General features: G+C 39.3%; 1 protein-coding gene across 16 annotated transcripts in view; it reads right to left on the reverse strand.

The window, feature by feature from the left end:
• Nucleotides 1-12,780: 12,780 nt before the first annotated feature.
• Nucleotides 12,781-19,134, reverse strand: part of atp2b2 (ATPase plasma membrane Ca2+ transporting 2) — a 113,547-nt gene continuing 107,193 nt past the window's right edge. For 11 of the 16 annotated variants that reach the window (XM_068594154.1, XM_068594144.1, XM_068594145.1 and 8 more), the window contains one exon: nt 12,781-16,751. In XM_068594154.1, coding sequence (XP_068450255.1) covers nt 16,443-16,751 — 309 coding nt within the window. In that variant the 3' untranslated portion in view covers nt 12,781-16,442. The remainder of the gene's footprint in view (nt 16,752-19,134) is intronic. The other 5 variants (XR_011078578.1, XR_011078580.1, XM_068594150.1 and 2 more) reach the window with 2 other exon arrangements.

Consider the following 19,134-nt stretch of genomic DNA (forward strand, 5'->3'; position numbering starts at 1 on the left):
TAATCCACCAAACGGACATACCATAACATTATGGACTTTGTGTCTGGAGTGTAAGACAGTCTTTTTTAAATCTGACACAAATTGGACATTTAATGCTACTTTCCACATAAGATTAGTGGAGAAATAATAATTCCTGACTATAGCTTTGTGCCTGGTGTCTGAAGTTACACCTGACTACACATTGTTAATAACAATATGACAACATTTTTATGGACTCTGCATTAGAAGATTGACATTATATCAGATTCTTTAAATATTAGTTTATCACAGATCATGTTATCAGCTGTCTACACTTTTTTATATTCACCTGAGGTCCTTGTTGGTTGAAGACTTGTGGGAAGACAAGTCTCGATCTCCAAGAGGCTGTGAACCCGTTTGATTTATGAATTGATGTCAACCAACTGCTTCCCTTTGTCAAAGCAGTTGCTCCTGGGGCTTTGCTCTCAGCATACCAACTCACACCTCTTTGTTCCCTCTAGAAGTCACTCGGGCGTACAATATGAACGGATCTCCTCATTTAAAAACATTCGATTGCTGTTGTCACTGGCTGAAAATGAATGATCAGCCCATCATAAAGTCTTAATAACCCATGCTGCTTGAAGAACAATAATTTATTATGGGCTCAAAAAAGGAGTTTATATGGGTTGTAGGGTCTGTTCATACACTAGTTGATTGCCTGGTTTCCAGGCGTGATAGACTCGGTGCACTAGGAACTCCCCTGACTCTAAAAGCCTGACCTAGTCTCTAAGGATCCCTTCACGCAAGGGTCACTCGTCATTAGAAGCTTAAAGGAAGTGCCCTGCATAAAAAGTATGGCCACCCAAAGCGGCTGGCAAACACTCACTGTGCTTTTCAGGCAGAGTCAAGTCCTTTATTTATGTTGCCCTGTACAACATTATCAGAGCGGGAATGCTTGATGAGGATACAACTTTGATTTCTTGGAGGTAGAGGGCCTGCTTCAGAGGCAAATGTTCCTGTTTTCATTCGCTTTTCTATGAGTGGTAAGATGTATCAGATTTATTCCTCAAAGTGCTGCATGTTGCTTGCAGTGTAATGAGTCTGATGATACAAGTAAACCAAAAAACGGTTCACCCCATCTGCTGAAGTCACAAACTCTTTAAGAAGGTCAAGAGTGAGATGTGAACTGTGGTGTGAGAGAGATTTCTTCCACAAGATGTTCATCTCCAGCACTGGTTTGTCTGTTGACGAGACGGCTACAGGTCATTCTCTTCAACTACGATCCTTCTGGCCTACGGACTCCAGAACAAGCAGGATGCTTCAAAGGGATTGGCCGCCTCGGTCCCAAGGGACCACAAACGTTTTGTTCCATTGGTTGTTGGAGTCAGGGGGAACACATCACTTTGTTGACCAGTTGGGACACTGGGAAAAAAAAGACCTGTTGCCAGGATACCTTCCAACAGTCTTTTTTTCAAGGTGCTGCGAGTGGTTGAGAAAATGAGCCAAGAGATTAGATAGGTGCACTGAAAGAAGTGTAGTATGTAAGAGGCAGAAGTAGATGGAATACAAAATGATAAACAGAACGACAGGATAAAAGTAGAAGGAAAAATTAAGGAAAGAGAGAAGCGGACAAAGCTGTCAAATTTTCTCTTCACTGCATTGAAATATGCATTAAATGGGTTCATGCATTTGCTTTTTATAGAAAAGTTGGTTGTGTCACTCATTGAGCAACACACTGTAACAACGGCCTTCGACAGCACCATGCATTGCTTTTCATTGTTGGCTTCTGAACAGTTTCCCATGTTCCTTATTCCACATTAGCACCGAGAAAGTAAAAAAACACAACAAACAAAAACACAGACAAACAACACTTATTTCTACTGTGCAATTTTTGTTCCAGACGTTAACCAGAAAATGCACAAATCCAGTTCTTTGGGCTTTTGGGATACAGTTTAAAATTTCATTGGACACCCATTAGTTTTCCAGAAGAGGCACTTAAGCTGGAGCTCACAACAGGCCGGGTATGTTGTGACTGTATCACAGCTCAGGGTCATTGTTCGGCACGACTAAAAGAGGAAAGTGTCATGGACTGAAGTGAGCTATTGCTTTCTATGAAACAGTCATCAAGTATGACAATATTTAAATTAGTCACGTTCCCGTGAAAACAGCTTTTGTTTATTCATAAATAAATAATAAAGCTAACAATAGAATAGTCCCTCTTGAAGTAGTCGCCTGCACTTACAGAGGTGCTGGCTTTGATTAACAGCTAGCATTACATTATATTAATTTAATTATCCAACATACATTTTTACATTGCCATGTATTGTGCAACAACTGAAAACCTGTCCAGCATCATGGCTTTGATAACTTGTGGGGCTGAATCGTGGTACTGTGCAGGTTGTTACAAGATGATGATGATGATGATGGATCTCGAGTGCAAGACACAGCTTCATCATTGACATTACAGATCACTTTTCTTTAACTCTTTAGATGAAACAGGGCAGAGAGGATCTTCAGGCTGTTCATATATTTATCTCCTTGTGCTCTCATTATTCTTCTCCTGTGGGTCATTGTGGTTCTGTGTGTGCTCGTTGAAGGCCAGTGTTGCATACTTATGTCTGTGTTCTTCTCTTTTGATGGTGAATGGCGGGTTTGATTGCCCTCATTTCTCCTGCACCCAAGGTATAGCTGGACGTCAAACCACACTCTGTTTACTAGCCCCTCAAGATTTTGGGAATAAACCGCCTAATTTTCAAGCGATCTTACGATATTGACTCATGATAAACTGTTGTGTTGAGTCCTTTCGTTGTACATTTTTCACAACACTGCTCGTCATAAATACAAGTCACTTGTTTAAACAGTTTCTGGGACATCAGGACCAACTGAGTGTGCTATAAAAAGAAATGTGTAGTTCAGTAAATAGAATAATTTATTGGGTGTTATGTAAGAAAAGAGACTTTCCTCTGTGTTTCTAAGAAGGAAAAGTTCACTGTCATAAAAGTGTGGGGTACAGTGTAATGTATCTTGTGAACACACAAAATAATGAGAATCACTGAAGCAGAAAACACTGTGTAGCAATTGTATGAGACTGTGTATTTTGCAGAAAAGCTGATGATGTAATTTGGGCATCTTGGGCTGTAAGTTGGTGGCACAATGTTTATTTGTGTATTGCTATTGTAGCAGTGGCAGCACGGGGCGGTAGTTATAGTAATGAGCCCTCGTCACTCATGTCATCAGTAAGTAAGTAAGTAAGACAGTTTAGTATTATTTTGGTGCATCTGAGCAACATTTATGTGTATGAAAATTTATGAGACAAATGTATGACATATCACCTTAAACAAGTTTACGAGGAGGTGTAATCGTTAATTTTGTACATTTGTGGTATTTTTAAACTGTTAATGGTGAATAAGCGATATAACGACAATCTCTGGGTTTAAAAATGTAAGCAAAAACAATCAATTGTATACCTAAAGACAAATTGTTGTATTTTGCCGAACACTTTTATTAAATGTGTCCCACCAGAGCGAGTCCGTGTGACATAGTTCTGTGCACCGCTACATGAGTGGTTCATTCATGTCACAGTTCAGTCCAGCACAAAGACGATAAAGATAAAGAAGATTAAAGAAGATTAATAAAGAAGATTGGCTATTTCTATACAGACCAAGAGATATATGTTTCCACTGATGAGAAGTGTGTTGATGTGGAGTTTGCTATAATTCAATTACATTTTAAACTATAAAACTTATAATTTTGAGCTTATATGATGTATGAGGTCCTGAGTCAATTCTCAAGGCGTATTTGTAAATGGGTAAGTATCGGCTACATGTGGTGTTAAATTGAAGCAGGGAAACACTCAAACCACATACACAAGAAGAGCAGGAGACACAGGTGGAACCAATCAGGGCGGAGCAGACAATCACCAAGGCGGGAAACCACGCAGACAGGAAGTAAAACATTACACGCAACAAGTGAACCACAATAAAACAGGAAAGACTAAAAGAAAGACAATTGCTCTCCACCACTGCTGTATGATGTGATTTGGATAACCACAGCCTACAATCTGGACACAGAGACAGAATTTCACAAAAGATAGCCTTCTTGATTGAACTTTCTCTAAACGTCATTCTATAGGAGGATTTTTTTTAATGGGATTCATTCCTCATCTTCATGTCACATGTTTGGAGACCATTCAACTTCAGCCAGATCTGCCATATTATGCCTTTCCAGAGTGTATGACCCTGCAGACCGATATACACCACCCCACATCTTCATATTAACAGCAATTTGCTTGAGCAATTCAACAAAACGCCCCCAGAACATTTAAACTTGGGTCACTTCACTGAGAAAGCCTTAGACTGCATTGATGCACAATTTTAACCAACAACAAAAAGAAACTGTGAGGGAGAGTGGAGAAAAAAAGAAGCGAGGGGAAATGCAAAACAAAGAGCCCTGCGCAACAGATCCCAAACCCAGGTTCAACACACCATCCGCAGCCAATCCACCACATCCATTCAGTCCACTTGAATTCAGCGTTTCTTTTATCCCCATGCGACAATTAGTCTGGTGTCCAACAAAAGGTAGTATTTACATTCTCAATAATAGTGTGACTGTATCAGATCATGGTATGAGGATGTGATAATGAAACTTGGGTCACACATATACACACGGACATACAAACACACAGAAACACACACCAGCATACACACTCTCTGACCCCACCTTACTGAGTCCAATAGCGTTCTACGCTTGGCAAGAGACGGGAGTGTTGAGTAGCTACCAACCAGGCCACCCAGTAGTGAGTGAGACCTGCCAGCAAACACCCCCACAAACATGCCAGTAGAGATGAGAGGGCTAATATTGATTCGCTAAATATTAATACAATTAGAGACTAGTGCCAGCATCATGCAAAGCAGCAACATGGCCCTATTGAATCTCTCCTATACAACATTATATTACATAATAATAACAGAATAATGAAATAAGTGTTATGCAAAGGTGTTTGGCATGGCATAGCATGTTTTCTTATTATGTAGTTGTGTGTATATATATATATATATATATATATATATATATATATATATATATATATATATATATATATATACACACACACACACACACACACACACACACACACATTGATAACAATATTGAGAGTCTTTCTTATTTCCCAGTTTTGTCATTATTGTAAAGCTGTTACAAACATTATTATCAATATATATTGTAATATGTGAAGTACTGGAAATGTGTGAAAACTGTAGCAATAAAGACTGCCATTCTTTATGATTTCAGGGATGTGGTTTCTTCTCCCACAGTCCAAAGACATGCAGCTCGGCTTAATGACTGTGACTATGAGCGTGAATGTATGTCTGTGTCTGTGTGTCGTGCCTGCGACAGTCTGGCGACCTGGCCAGGTGTCAAACTGTCCAATCCTGTGGGGGTGTGGTTAAAACAATGGCCCTTTACTGTAAGATCCTTGGTTAGAAACCTGCTGCTTGTGTCTTTCGTTCCATTATGTCCCCTAGATTACTCCCCTATAACAAAGAAAGGAACAAAAAGCAGTTTAGAGCGAGCACCCAAAAAGCAATGAGAGATGAAAACAAGTCATATGAACCCATTTGGAAAGGTTATATGCATTTTGGAAGAAACAGACAAGAGTATTTTCCCATAAAGGTACACCAGATCAGAAATGCTAACACGTTGGGACTTTTGAGAGTTATACAAACAACCTCAAGGAAATCACAGTGCATTGAGGGAATGAAAATACAATAAAGTCAAAGTACAAGTGAAGTTGAATGTCATGGCTTGAGTTTTGGTTTCCTGTTTAATTTTGTAGTCTTGTGTCCCCTGCGTCTCTGCACTTCCTGTTCTGCTGATTGTCTGTCTACCTGGTTCCTGATTGAGGATTCCCTGCACCTGTGCTGGCCTTGTTGTGTCCACCTGTTGCTCGTTACCTACCTCTCGTAGTTAAACCCTATTTGTCTCCTTGTTGGTTCGTACTGTGTTTCCCTGTGGTGTGGCATCGTCCTGTTTTTTCAGTTTCCCTTTCAAGTTCCACTTGATTCTATTTTTAGTGCCTTTTGCTTTTTGGACCTGGGCTGTGCTCTTGCCGGTCCTTGTTTTTTTTCATTATTAAAGATTCTTGGAACGGTTCATCGGCGTTTGGGTCCTATTTCCAACACCGCACCCTGACATTGAAGGGAGAAGAATGGATACAGTTCTTAGGTATTAAGTCACAAAAAGTTAATATCACTGCTTTTCTGAAAGGATTTTGTGGTTCAACAAAGTCTTGAGTCCATTTCTCTCACAGAAATGGCAAATACAGAGAAAAGCATCAGTACTGATTACTGTCATTTTCACTCACGCAGTCACTGACTTGATGAGCACCAAGGTAATAATTTAATTCAAGCCCTTCATCTTGCAGACTTCTCATGGGAGACTGATAATATTAAAGCTGATGGGAAATTATACATCCAGCTATTCTTAGTTCTATCTGTCTCCGCGCTCACCTGCCAGACAGCCTTTTGATGCACAAGCTATTAGTACATCCTGGAGTGCAATGGACCATGGGTGATGAAGACAAGCTGGAGATATCTTACAAATAATGGCTGTTGGCGGTCTCTTTCTCACTATTATTCATCCCCCTCATCCTTACCTCAAGATGAAATGTCCGGGCGATATTGCACCCCCGCCCACGACTTCCTTGAATTCGAATTTGTCATTTTACTTATCGTTTGTTGACATCTCAGTATTGACACAGTGAGCAGGGGGATGGGAGCTATTATACCTGTGAGGTCTAGAGGCGGGACGTTAATCACATACCTGTCCGTCTGCTGTCACCAGAGGATTGAGGGTGATTGCGTCTGCGGGCGAAAAGGAACAAGTATGTGGTGTATGACTTTGTGTATGTGTGTGTTCCCGCCGAACTTCCCGGGCTACAAATCTGATTTCATCTGTTAACTCTGAATATATTTTTTACACTAGCACTTTTTAAATCATTTGTCATCCAAGTCCACAAGGTTTTCATGACGATTCATTATTCCCTTCCTCTTTCTCTAATTAATTTCCTCTCAGTCTGGTCAGAAGTGTAAATTTACTGAGATGACTGATGTGGCCTTTTTTTTCTTGAGTGAGCGGTCTTACTCAAATGATCAGTCGATTAAACAATAATTGCTGACATTTTTGATAAAGCAAAATGTACCTCAGAATTTGCTAGTTCCTCATGACGTGTTTTATTTCATTGTAAGTGACGAAGAAATTATCTTTGAATCTTGAGTTTATTGTTTGGCAAAAAAACAAACTAAAGATGTTAAGTTGGAGTCTGTAAGTAATCGACCTTTTTCTGATAGTTAATAAAGTAACAAATTAATCCATAAAGGAATAATTCTTAATATTAATAATCCCCCCAAACAGTTAGCTAAATCTGTTTTACTCTCACTTATAAAGGGAATTAGAATCAAGTATGAATTGTTCATATTAACCTATGGAAAGAGTTTATCAGGGGTCCTTTTGGCCGATCTTTCTGGTCTCAAAACTAACCACATTTCTGTCTATTCCTGCATCAAAAGGTTTTGCAAGACGCTTTCAGACACTTCATCAGCAGATGAAGTTGCTCCGTTGTCATATAGATGGTTTCATTATCAAGTGAATAAAGTATGGACTTATGGTTGTGTGATAAGAGGTGGCCGTATATGAAGGGAGACATGATCATACTTTATTAGATTAGAAGACAGCCGACTTAACGCCTGCAATGGTAATTCTCTCATTGTCTGCATAAGATATGATTTCAGTTCATGATTTAATGAGATAGTGGTTTGAAACCCCAAGGGTTACCAAGTTAGATCGGAAGGATGCACAATATAATTAAAGGTAAAAAGTAAAATGTTCTTGTGTAATCTCATTTACATTTATTTTTTTAATTATTTTGTGTAACACTGAATAGTTTCCTCTTCTTCCTTCAAGAAAAATCAATAAGAAAACCAAATCCCTTGAGTGGAATGGCTCATAGTCTATGTGCATGACTTATATGACGAGAAGTTGCAAATACAGACTGATTTGTTTCAATAGGTCACGAGCCAAAAAGGTTGAGAAAAACTGTGATACTATAGCAGGCTTGTTAGCGGGCCTTCATGAATCCTATGCCGCAAATGACCCCTACTGGTCAGAACTCTTCATTGCAACAAACTCACAAACCTTTTCTTTAGTAATCTACAATGTCCCTTCTTTCATTCTCCTCAGATGACCTTTAGTGTTGTACTGTGTAAAATAACCAACATCAAAAAAATATATAAAAACCGTGAATACACTCTAAACACTTGAATCCATTACCTTTTGTGATTATAGTGTGTTTTGTTATGCAAAATCGTGTGTAATTTCTGTCAAAAGGTGTGTCAAATCTTTTTTTAGGCTCGTGTGCAGAGTATTTAAAGCCCTGAGGGGAATATGGGAGATAACAAGTCACTACATATATCCTTTGCTTTGAATCAACCAACAACATAGCTGTTACTGCCATTAATGGAACGTGTGTTTGAACGTCATTCCCACAGTCCCGTCCGCCCAACAGGAACCATAGTCTCCCCTTATCCTATTAAGACAATTGCCAAGACTGGCATTCAAACGTGTCCATGTGTGCGTGTCTCTCTCTCTCTCTGTCTCTCTCTCTCTCTCTCCATCAGTGGTCTCTCTCTGGATGCTTGTCTCTATGTTTGTGTATCCGTGTATGCGTGCAAACACACGCATACAAACACACATACACGGACGAATGCACACAAATATACCGACCCATACACATACCGGGCAGAGAAAGAGTAATTTTAAAATCAATCCTTTCGGAGAAAAACAGCAAAAAGAAAAAGGAAGGAGAGCCCCAAAACCTCTACCAGTGTTGGCTGATTGTAAAGGACTGTCAGTTAACTGCAGCTTTCTTTTGGGCAAAAGGGAAGCAGCAGGATTCAACTTGGGGCCCAATAAAGGCCTATTCTTCCTGGAAATCAGCCCTCGCACATGGACTTGAATGCACTTGGGCGCTAATCTTCCGAGCTGTGGGAGCCCACTTTAAATTCACAGGCTGTGCCACCCCAGCAGGCACAGCCGTGCATGCTGATGCTGTTACGCACTACCACGCTAATGCTAGCGCTAACACATGGTTAATGATAATGCATGGAACCTCTGGTTTTTTGGATTGTGCTCCCTGATTGTTCTTCTCACAGCAAATGTTTTGAGACAGTATACACCATACACATAGAATTTCACAAAATGATATGAGGTATATCTGATTCAACACCTCTTACATAAGTGGGTTAGAAGGGCAGGTCATCCAAAATACAAAAACATGCTACCATAAAAATAATCTTTTAGTCACTGGATAGCAATATGTACACTTTATCACTTCATACATCATTTTGCCCAGAACTAAATCAAATTCACCGAGCTGCAGTTTGTTGCAACAAAATGGGAGATTATATGTGGACAGACACAGAGCTGCACAGTTACTCACACGCACTCACACATTTGCACACAAGCGCGTTGAACTGATTCTTCTGGCGGTGACAATAAAACCATCTGTGTGGATAGATAGGAAACATAATGCCTGTTTTTCTGCCGCTTACGTCAGCTTAAACTCGGGGACATACTCAATAGATATGTTATTGTGAAAATTGTGAACATCTTTTATAACTCACAAAATGTAAAACGGTGAGGATATGCTCCTTGGCATTTAAAGTACCACTGAGTTAGGTTACCACCAGTTTGGTTACGGTGGTAACTCGCTGCTTCAACAAACACATTGTTATCACTACGCTTCAACAAACTATCACTGTTTGCTAACAGCGATGCACAACATTAGTTGTCTGCAAACAACAACTTATGCCATCAGAATCATTTTAAAGATGCTGTAACCACAGAAAACTATCACATACAAACACACACACACACACACACACACACACACACACACACACACACACACACACACATATCCAGGTCCAATGTCTGCTTGTATTACTATTTCAGTGATGGGGGTCAAGCAAGTGAAGAGCGATAGTAATTGTCATCTATCGACCTGCATGCAAAGACCATTCAGTCCACACTGACCCCGTTTCCTCTCCCTCATTCATTATCTTGTGAGCCTGGATCTATTTCTGCTCAGAGTGTGTCGGTTCATCATCCAGATCTTATTTTGGACCAATGCAAATAAATAGCCTGTATTGTAATTATGGCAACTGCCACCTTGATCAAGATGTTTCAAGTGTGCAGTGCCGGTCATTTCTTATTTTGAGACTTTAATTCTTTGTGAATCACATTGTTGGTATCACTGTTTGACACACACAGAGTCAACTCTAACAGATAGGACTGATTTGACCTATGTGTTTTAAATTCATACATTTTCTAATGCAGAGAGATTGGTTAGACACCGGAAACTGAATTTGCCCATCTTAGTTAGTTTTTTAAATCTTGTTCTAAGTGAGTGTTTTTGCATTACAGTTGTATTAAATGACAGGCTCATATTATTAACCGATTGGCACGTCTCCTTGCGTTGGTTTTCCACTTTGAAGTTTGGTTCACTCACACCCTCCTCATCTATGCTGCTTCTGCTTTGTGGCGTAAAGGCTCTCATAGACTTACTGCTCATGAGCTTTCATGCAGCAAGCTTGGTGAGGAGTGGGCGAAGAGTTTACGTTTCTCTATGTATTCACTTCAATGAACTGCTGAATAAGCAGCTGCTTGTTAACACATTCATCACATCAACTTTAGAAGGTGATCATATGTTGATGTTGAGTTTATTGCTTGTTGCCCCAAGTGATGAACAAAATACAATGAATGCAGGTTTGATCATTTCAACTTCTATGTAAGGTTTTGAACTTGACTATGACTACATTCAGTTGTTTTTTTCAGACTAAAGTGACACAAACATTCAAGACACATTTCCTGTCAAGTTCTTCAACTTCAGTTTCAAACTTGTCAAAAGTCCTCAGGCAAACACTACGGGGGAAAGCATGAGTGCCATTTTGTTTCTGTATTCCCTCTTTTTGTCTTGAACAACAGTGACGTTCAACATGGACAAGTTCTGGAGACTGAAATGATGATAAGAAAGTATTATTCCTGTTTCCTTTGCACTCATTTATAAGAGCGTTGATGCTTGTGAAAGAACACTTTACAGTGATCATCACTTGGATGATCGAGGCTTTAATGGCATCATCTGCAGTTATCTTTAGTGAAATACTGCCCTCCAGTGGACATAGACGCCTTCTGTGACCTTTCTATTTCCAACAAGTCCCCATCGTTCACCTAAATGCTAATCATGTCTTTACAGACTAAAGTGGTCTCTAATAAGAGGAATGTTGGGCATGGTGGCCATCCATCTATCGCTTTCTAGGGAAACAGTTTGGGCTCGAGGAGTCTCAGAGTCTAAAATCAAACTAGCAGACGCCGTATCATTTTAGGCTAAATGGGAATAAGATCAAGTCGCGCTGTAATGCTCTTCAGAGATCATCACCCTCTTGACATAAAACCACTTTAGTGAGATGTGCAGCATAATAAAAGTAAAAGAACGGTGGTGTTTAAGGCCGTTGTCAGATCTTTTCTTATTTGCCAATGCGCCTCCAGGATGGCTCTGGATATCTGTCGGTCCAGCACTTTGGACCATTGGATGGATTGCCATGAAATGTTGACATTCATGGACCCGCACTTGTTTTCAACTCGTCACATTATGCGATGCTTCGTCAGGACCCTATTTCTATGCGTCAAACTATGACTATGACGTCATGGTCGCAGTAGACACATGGATATCATTGTGAGTTCAAAGAAAAACACATGCGTAGGGTTAGGCAACACAAAACACTTAGTTTGGTTGAGGAAAAACGTCAAGGTTGGTCTTCGAAAAGCATGTAAACCAAGTAAAACGTTAACAATGTATCCTACTGTAAGTGCAGAAAATGCTTCACACACATCACTAACAGAACTTCAAGATACCCTTTATGTTTTTCGGGGTCATTATTTCATCACATTCCCAGAGCACTCTCAATGTGAATGTGAATGTGTTTACATTATAGTTACTTGAAAGCCAAGTGCGTCTCATACAGACATTAAAGAGTGACTTAATGATGCCCTGGGTTTGAGGGCGAGCTTAGTACCCAGAGGATGAATCCTAAAGACAATGATGATCCACTGAGTGTCAATCTAATATTGTCTTTTGATCAAAATGAACACTTTGGTTTTCTCGAAATAACCGTTGAAATAATTTGAAAACAGATGACAGCATGAGCCTCAGCTGTACTTTGACTCGCTATTTAGTAGATCTTAGCATGCTAATATACTGTACTGACTAAACATTTGACCAACTTAACATCAGATGGTTTGCATTAAGCTCAAAGCACAAAGGTGCCCAAGTTCAGCCTCACTGAATCGCCGCGTTCTTATGAAATAATGGATGGTGTTATATCATCATCTACTCTAACCGCCTCAGATTCACACTTTGCTAGAGCTTTTAAAAAATACTTGTATTGGAGAGGAAACAGTACAGACTGAGAGGAAAGGGGTAGACAGATGGGAATGATTTGAGACAAAAGGCCTCAGTCAAGAATTACTGTTCATCAGGATATGCCCAATACTTCCTCTTTTGAAAGGGTCATGAGGTCAAACGGTTGGTGCCAACGTGTTTACGAGCGCTTTTGACCATCACACTGAACCCCCCCCCCCCCCCACACACACACACACACACGTTCTCAAAGCAAGAACCCTTTGAAACAAAGCAATGGAAATGGAAAAAACATTCAAAGTTGACACGGAAAGGTGAAGCACAACGAATCAGAACAGGACATGTCACACGGGGCCAGGACACACCATGCTGGGTCATGCTGCTCTGGGAGATTTATTTAGGGATTTTTCAATATTTTTTTGTTTTGTTTTTATTATGTTTTTCACTTGTGCTCCTGTCAGGAGTGTTGTAAATGGGACAGTCAAGCAGCAAGAGTCACAGTTCATCATCATCATCATTATCATCATCACTGTCACCACCATTATTATCATCCTCCTCATATATCATAATAATAATTTCATCATCGTTTTACTTTCCTCAAGCTAAAAAATAATTTACATCACATTGTTTTTTACTGACTTTTGAGACCACAAACATTCCAGCAACACACTCTAGGATTAAGGGTGGGTAACAATCAGAAAAGCATGACTTTTTGCATAGTATTAAATGAACAAAGACATTGAGTTCTTTATTTACAATTATTGTATAGATAAAAAAAATATCATAAAAACAAGATGAACACTTAGATCACTTACCCATAAATGGCTAAGTATGCCAAAAAGTTATCTGTTGGCATTTCTCTTTTTCTTTGTTCCACAAACTGCATGCTGCTAAATACAGTACATCGAGGCAGGTGAGAGTATATTGCAAGAAGTATCATTGATATCATCATCATCATCATCTTCGGGGTCATCATCAACATAATTATTGGTTGTTACAACACGAGTTATCATGTAGATGTAATCATGTTGTTTTGAAGTGTTTCTGACAGGAGCAGTGATTGATTACGTGCAGCCAAACGGCCGCATCGGCAGTATGACTCGTGGTGCATGATGGTAGACGGAGTCAGGAAGAGTTCCTGTTTTCACACCAGTCCGCATGGAGTTTCTGTCCTCAGCGGACTCATTGCTGTATTTACAAAGATTATTTTTAAACTTGTGTTTTGCATCCTTTTAAAGCTGAATGTCCTCCTGGATGTAAAAGTGGTTGGAAAATGTTGGCTTAAGTCTTTATTTTTTTATTGAAAATGCTGTTCCTGTTTTTTGTTTATTGTTTTTAATTTTTTACAGACAAATAAACAAATAAATTGTCAAGTTAAAACACTGGAAAGGGAAACAAAATAAATCAACAGCTTCTAAGCAGAATATCAGAATCCAGACAGTTTTTTTTCCAACTTAAATAAGACAGATATTATTCAAATGGTCCATATTACTTTTTCAACACGCCTGAGCTGACTGGTAAAGCTTGTGCACCCTTTCCAGATGGACAGATCGACTGGGAATGACAGAGGAGGAGGATAGAAAAAAGAAAAGAACAGTTTGGATAAATGTTGTATATACTGAAGTAGTGTATATTATTTTTTAAGTAGAAAAATCGTTAATTTTTTCAAGTTGCATAATGAGCCTCTCCCGTCATGCTTGCCAATGACTTCGGTTAGTAATAGAAATAACAATAGTACAGACTAGTTAAGTGGCCTTGTCCTTTTGAGTGCAATAAGACTGGGTAAATGTGCCTTCTGTATGTAACTTATCTCTGGTAATGTCTGATTGGTCAAAGCACAATAAATAGTTTACGACTAGTGAGTACAGTTGAGATGCTAGAGTACTGTATATTCTGTGACGGCAGGAAGACAAGCTTGGTTAAAACACACAAAAGCACATCTAGAATTACACCACAGAAGTTTTCATTCATAACCAGGTAGTGCAGAAAAGGATCGTCTTTTAAATATATATATATATATATATATATATATATATATATATATATATATATATATATATATATATATATATATATATATATATATATATAGAAAAAGAGTCAAAGCGACATTCCATGTTTGTTGTAATTTGTCTTTTTTTTTTGTGTGTCAGTTTTTCTTTTTTTGATGTTAAAAATGCCAACATTTTTGTGGGACTGCATGTGTCACTGCTAGAGGAAACGGAAATCCTTTCAACAAATAATGAATCAAAATTAAATGTCGAAAAGAAATATACAACACAATATATTTGAAATCTTTAACGAAAACGAAACAAAAAACAAGGTCTGATTTCCATGCTGCACAGATAAGCCAATATAACTGTGTAGGTTTCTAATATGACTTGATTGCAGCCTTTTTGGTGGTCACACACATTTCTGAAACATTAAGTCCCTTGAACAAGCAGGTTTGTCTAGAAGAAAGTTCACTGTAAAGGTCCTGATATCAGCCTTTGACTCGAGCCCTGACCCCAGGCCAGCGCTGAAGCACAGAAAAAAACAACTCATAAAAAAAAGAGAAGTGAAAAAAATAATGAAATATTCCCCCTCTGTCACAAAAAGGAGGCCTCTGTTTAGAAAAGGCAAGCCACTCCAACTTGATCCCAACAATCATATAGAGTAATACTAAGATTCCACATTTACTACGTATCCCATTATATTTTGGTTTCTTTTTGTTTGTTAATCCTCTAAAAATATCTACAATATTTGAAAAGATAGCAGGCAAATTCCAGCACGTTTTTTCAGTAATACCACACCAACGCAGCTCTGGTCCTTCTGAGCTTCAGTTTTGCCTCTTTCCTTCTAGAAACCAGGAAGTTTATCTCTACGAGGTTGTAAACAAATTACATTCTCTTTAAGACATAAATAAGTCAAAGTATTTTGAGCCATTGAAGCAGGAACAAGGCAACATGCCGACAAACGAAGATAAACTCTCTCTAAATATATTTATATGTATTTATATTTATAGATTATATACCATAAATGCTATCATCATCATTATTATTTTTGCGTTCCTCTTTTCCGATAGGTGCAAAACTACTGTGCAAGTTTAGCCCTACCACCTCGTCACACATTTCTGTTTATGGATGAAAGAAATTTTTACAGTCGGGTACATGTTCATGCCACACAGAAGAGGGAACTTTGCAGGCCAGGATCTCAGAGAAGCCGTCATTAAAGCAGTAGTCCGCCACAAGGCCGAGCCCATCTGAACAGAAGATCTCCCATAAAATTAAAACCCTTTAAAATAAAACTTGGGCAATGTACATTCATGCAGGAGCAACAATAATAATAACAATAATAATCAGAATCATAATAATAACAATGTTTTTTCAATTTAATTTAAACTATTATCAGTATTGACAATGTTATTGTTGAGGAGAGGGAGTGTAAGGGGAGTTTTTTGAGTCTGTCCTGTTTTGGGATTTTTACTCCTCAGCAGTGTCTCCCTCCTCATCGTCCTCATCATCCTCATCGTCCTCCTCCCGGTGCCACTAAAGACACAGTCACACATAGGTGCAGTCAGCGGCACGCTTATACAGTACATGCTAACACGCATATAGTCATACACACAACCACCGCCGTCACCGTACACACACAACCACAAAAGCAGGATGGCTGTGTAGGTTTTGTGGCTTTGTTGCGCTTTTTTGATTGTATGATAAGTTTGTTTTTCTTTTCACCTTGCCGTATTACTTTAGACTTTCTCACGTTTGAGAGGAGCGGAGAGCTTTAAGAGCTCAAGGTTAAGGGAGGAAAGATGAGGATTTTGCCACAGAATCTGTCCTGTGTGGGTGAGTAAATGGGGGTAAAATAGGGTCAAGGGGCGGGGGGCTGGAAAAATGAGATGGATTTGGTGAAGTTTTGGGAGTGACAAGGTGTAAGGTTGCAGTTAGATGTCTGGAGGAATTGGATAAGGGGAACCCGGACTGCAAGGGAACAACATTAGAGATTAGAGCTGAGGTTAGGATCAGGGTTAGAGGCTGGTCTCCAAGCTGTGAAGAGGGCTGGCGGGGCCGGAGGAGGCGGCTGATTTACTGGTGTCGATGGTGAGATTGATGCCACTGTCGATGGCGTTGTTATTCTTGTTGGGGGATGAGGGCTGGCTGGAGTACTTCCTCCTCCGAGCAGAGTCCTCGTCTGTGTCGTCGATGAGCGGGATGTTGGGCGTGGAGTCTTCTATCCTAAACTCGGGGTGTGTCATGAAGTTGTGGATGGAGGATCTGGAGTCTGGTTTCTCCAGGCCTTCATAGAGAGAGCTACGGAATGCATTCACAACGCGGATCTGTTGTAAAAAAAAAAAAAAAAGAAAAAAAGAGGGAGGAAAGAGAAGAAAAACGATGAGAAGTGACGTCAGAGACAAAACGGAAGAGTGGGAAGGACCCTCGGGATGAGAGAAAAGAGGGAAGAGGAGGAGAGAAGGGACAGGGGGGAAGGAGATAACTTTCTCTTAATCGAGGATAAAGAGGTGAAGGAGAAGGTACAACTGCAGTCTGTTCTGCTTTCACAAGATGACTACAGTTCACAAGTCACTCGATTTTGGCGTGCACTAAGTAAAGCCGTGAGGAACACAATCGTAAAAACAAAAACAAATCATACATTTCAATAAAAACAAATACCAAAGCAACACAAACGCTCGTTGTAAGTATACGCTTTAGTCCAATGTGCTGTATACCTAGAAACAAGCCACGTTAATAAATGGAATGCTCACAGAAAAAATTAAAGGAGAATATCACATGCAAGTTTGAAGAAATCTGGTGGACGAGGTCAGTAAGAAGGAAGGAGGTTAGATCTGAGAGATCCAAATCGGGTGGTTTAAAGACATCTGGAGCTACCAGAACACTGTCTGGGACAATATCCACACAGACTCTGAATGGGACACACACAGAAAGCACAGGGTGGGTGTGACGCATGGTCCCAAACAGAGCAATGGAGAGAGTCAAACTCTGCATGAGGAGGGTCAACACAAGCATTGCAGTGTAAAACTCACAACAAAACAACAACCCCCACCCCGACAAAATAAGAAAATCAGTGGCATTTAGGTTAAGATATTATGAACACAGGAAATAAGGAGGTAAATACAAACTACATGCAAAACGACAACCGGCTGGTGAAGTGGACACCGGCACACAGACTGCTGACACAAAACAAATGGAGGTGAATAATGAAAATAATAAGTTTACTGTCAGAGGTCTGACAGCTTTCAACTCCATGCACATCTAAGTAAACACTCAAGTATAGGCCCCAAACAACTAGATGTCATGGGTATAACAGATTTTATGGATTTTAGGAAAGCGTTGTTTTAATCAAAGCCCTATCTGCGTGTACAATATCAACAGATGTTGAAATATGATAGCTACAACAACAATATTTGATGTCTTTATACATTGACTCATGTTAGCACATTTAGTTACAAAAAGGGACATCGATGTTACTGTGACACCTCAAATCACTAATGCAGTATTGTTATGTGTACATATTTTTAAAGTGTTTTTTAAAAAAAAATTTTTTTTTAGCTGAAACCATGTTGGGTTTATTATAGGAACATTTTAACCCAATGGTACTAAAAATCCATCCATCACATGTATTGAAATGTCAGTGAAAAATGCAAATTCTCACATTTTCAACAGAGGTTTATTTATGTCATTCATGGACAAAAAAAATTATTGATATGCATGTATATGTGTGTATGTATACAAAACCTAAAAGTACCTAATATATATTGATATAAGAAAGTAAATCTTAACCTACGAGACTCTAAGACTTTTTAAGTCACTGTTTTGTGTTTTTGGTTGATAACTGACTTTAACAATTTACCTATTGTCAAAAAATATTTTAATCAACAAGTATTGTATAACACAAAATATTGGTACAATAAGGTTACAATGTACAATAGTCTTTAACTTTTCCATGGGACGATGCATTAAAAGACATGAACCGTGCATTAAAGGCCTCCTAGATATTGATATTAATATGGTAGTACTGCTATTCTAGAAACCCCGGCAGAGTAATACGGATAAAAGGAGACAAAACAGATAAAACAAATAATACGAGGAGCCTGTCGGGATGAGTGCATGTGACAGGATGTCTGACAAGTAACACTGATGGGGTGTTAGAAAAGGGTGGGTGGGTGTGTGGTGGGGTTGAAATTACATCGCTGCTGCTGCAGAGGATCTATGTCCGTAACTATGGCAACATGACAGTCAACTACACTGACAGTATGAAGCGACAAGACGGGATGAATTATTTGTGCGGTGCTGCTTTATGGTGACTCTCCATCCCCGTCCACAAGACCCTCGACAGAGTTTTACATCTGATTCTCATCCGTAGATGAAGGTTGAAGACAAAGTGAAGTGTGTGTAAAAAAAGAGAGGAAGAGAGAGAAGATGGAGGTAGACAAAATAATTAATTAAGTCGAGCTAGTCCCTGATATTGACAGTGACCTCTTGTGGCGAGATTTAAGTTGCACCTTTTGGGGTCCCTATTCGAAAGAACATTTTGAAAGTGGCTATTGCCGGCGTTTTTCTAAATATGTTTTTTTATGAAGTCCAGCACACAAACTAGTCGCGTCCTTTATGTTTTCCTCTATGTATCAGCTGGAGAACAGCAGCGCAACATTTGCCTTAACTCAATTCAGTGTGATTGGCCTCATCAGTAACTCCCAGATG

Source organism: Clinocottus analis, unplaced genomic scaffold, assembly GCF_023055335.1.
Source record: "Clinocottus analis isolate CAN_PGR_092001 unplaced genomic scaffold, fCliAna1.0.p SCAF_3, whole genome shotgun sequence".
In the NCBI taxonomy this organism is placed as follows: Eukaryota; Metazoa; Chordata; class Actinopteri; order Perciformes; family Cottidae; genus Clinocottus; species Clinocottus analis.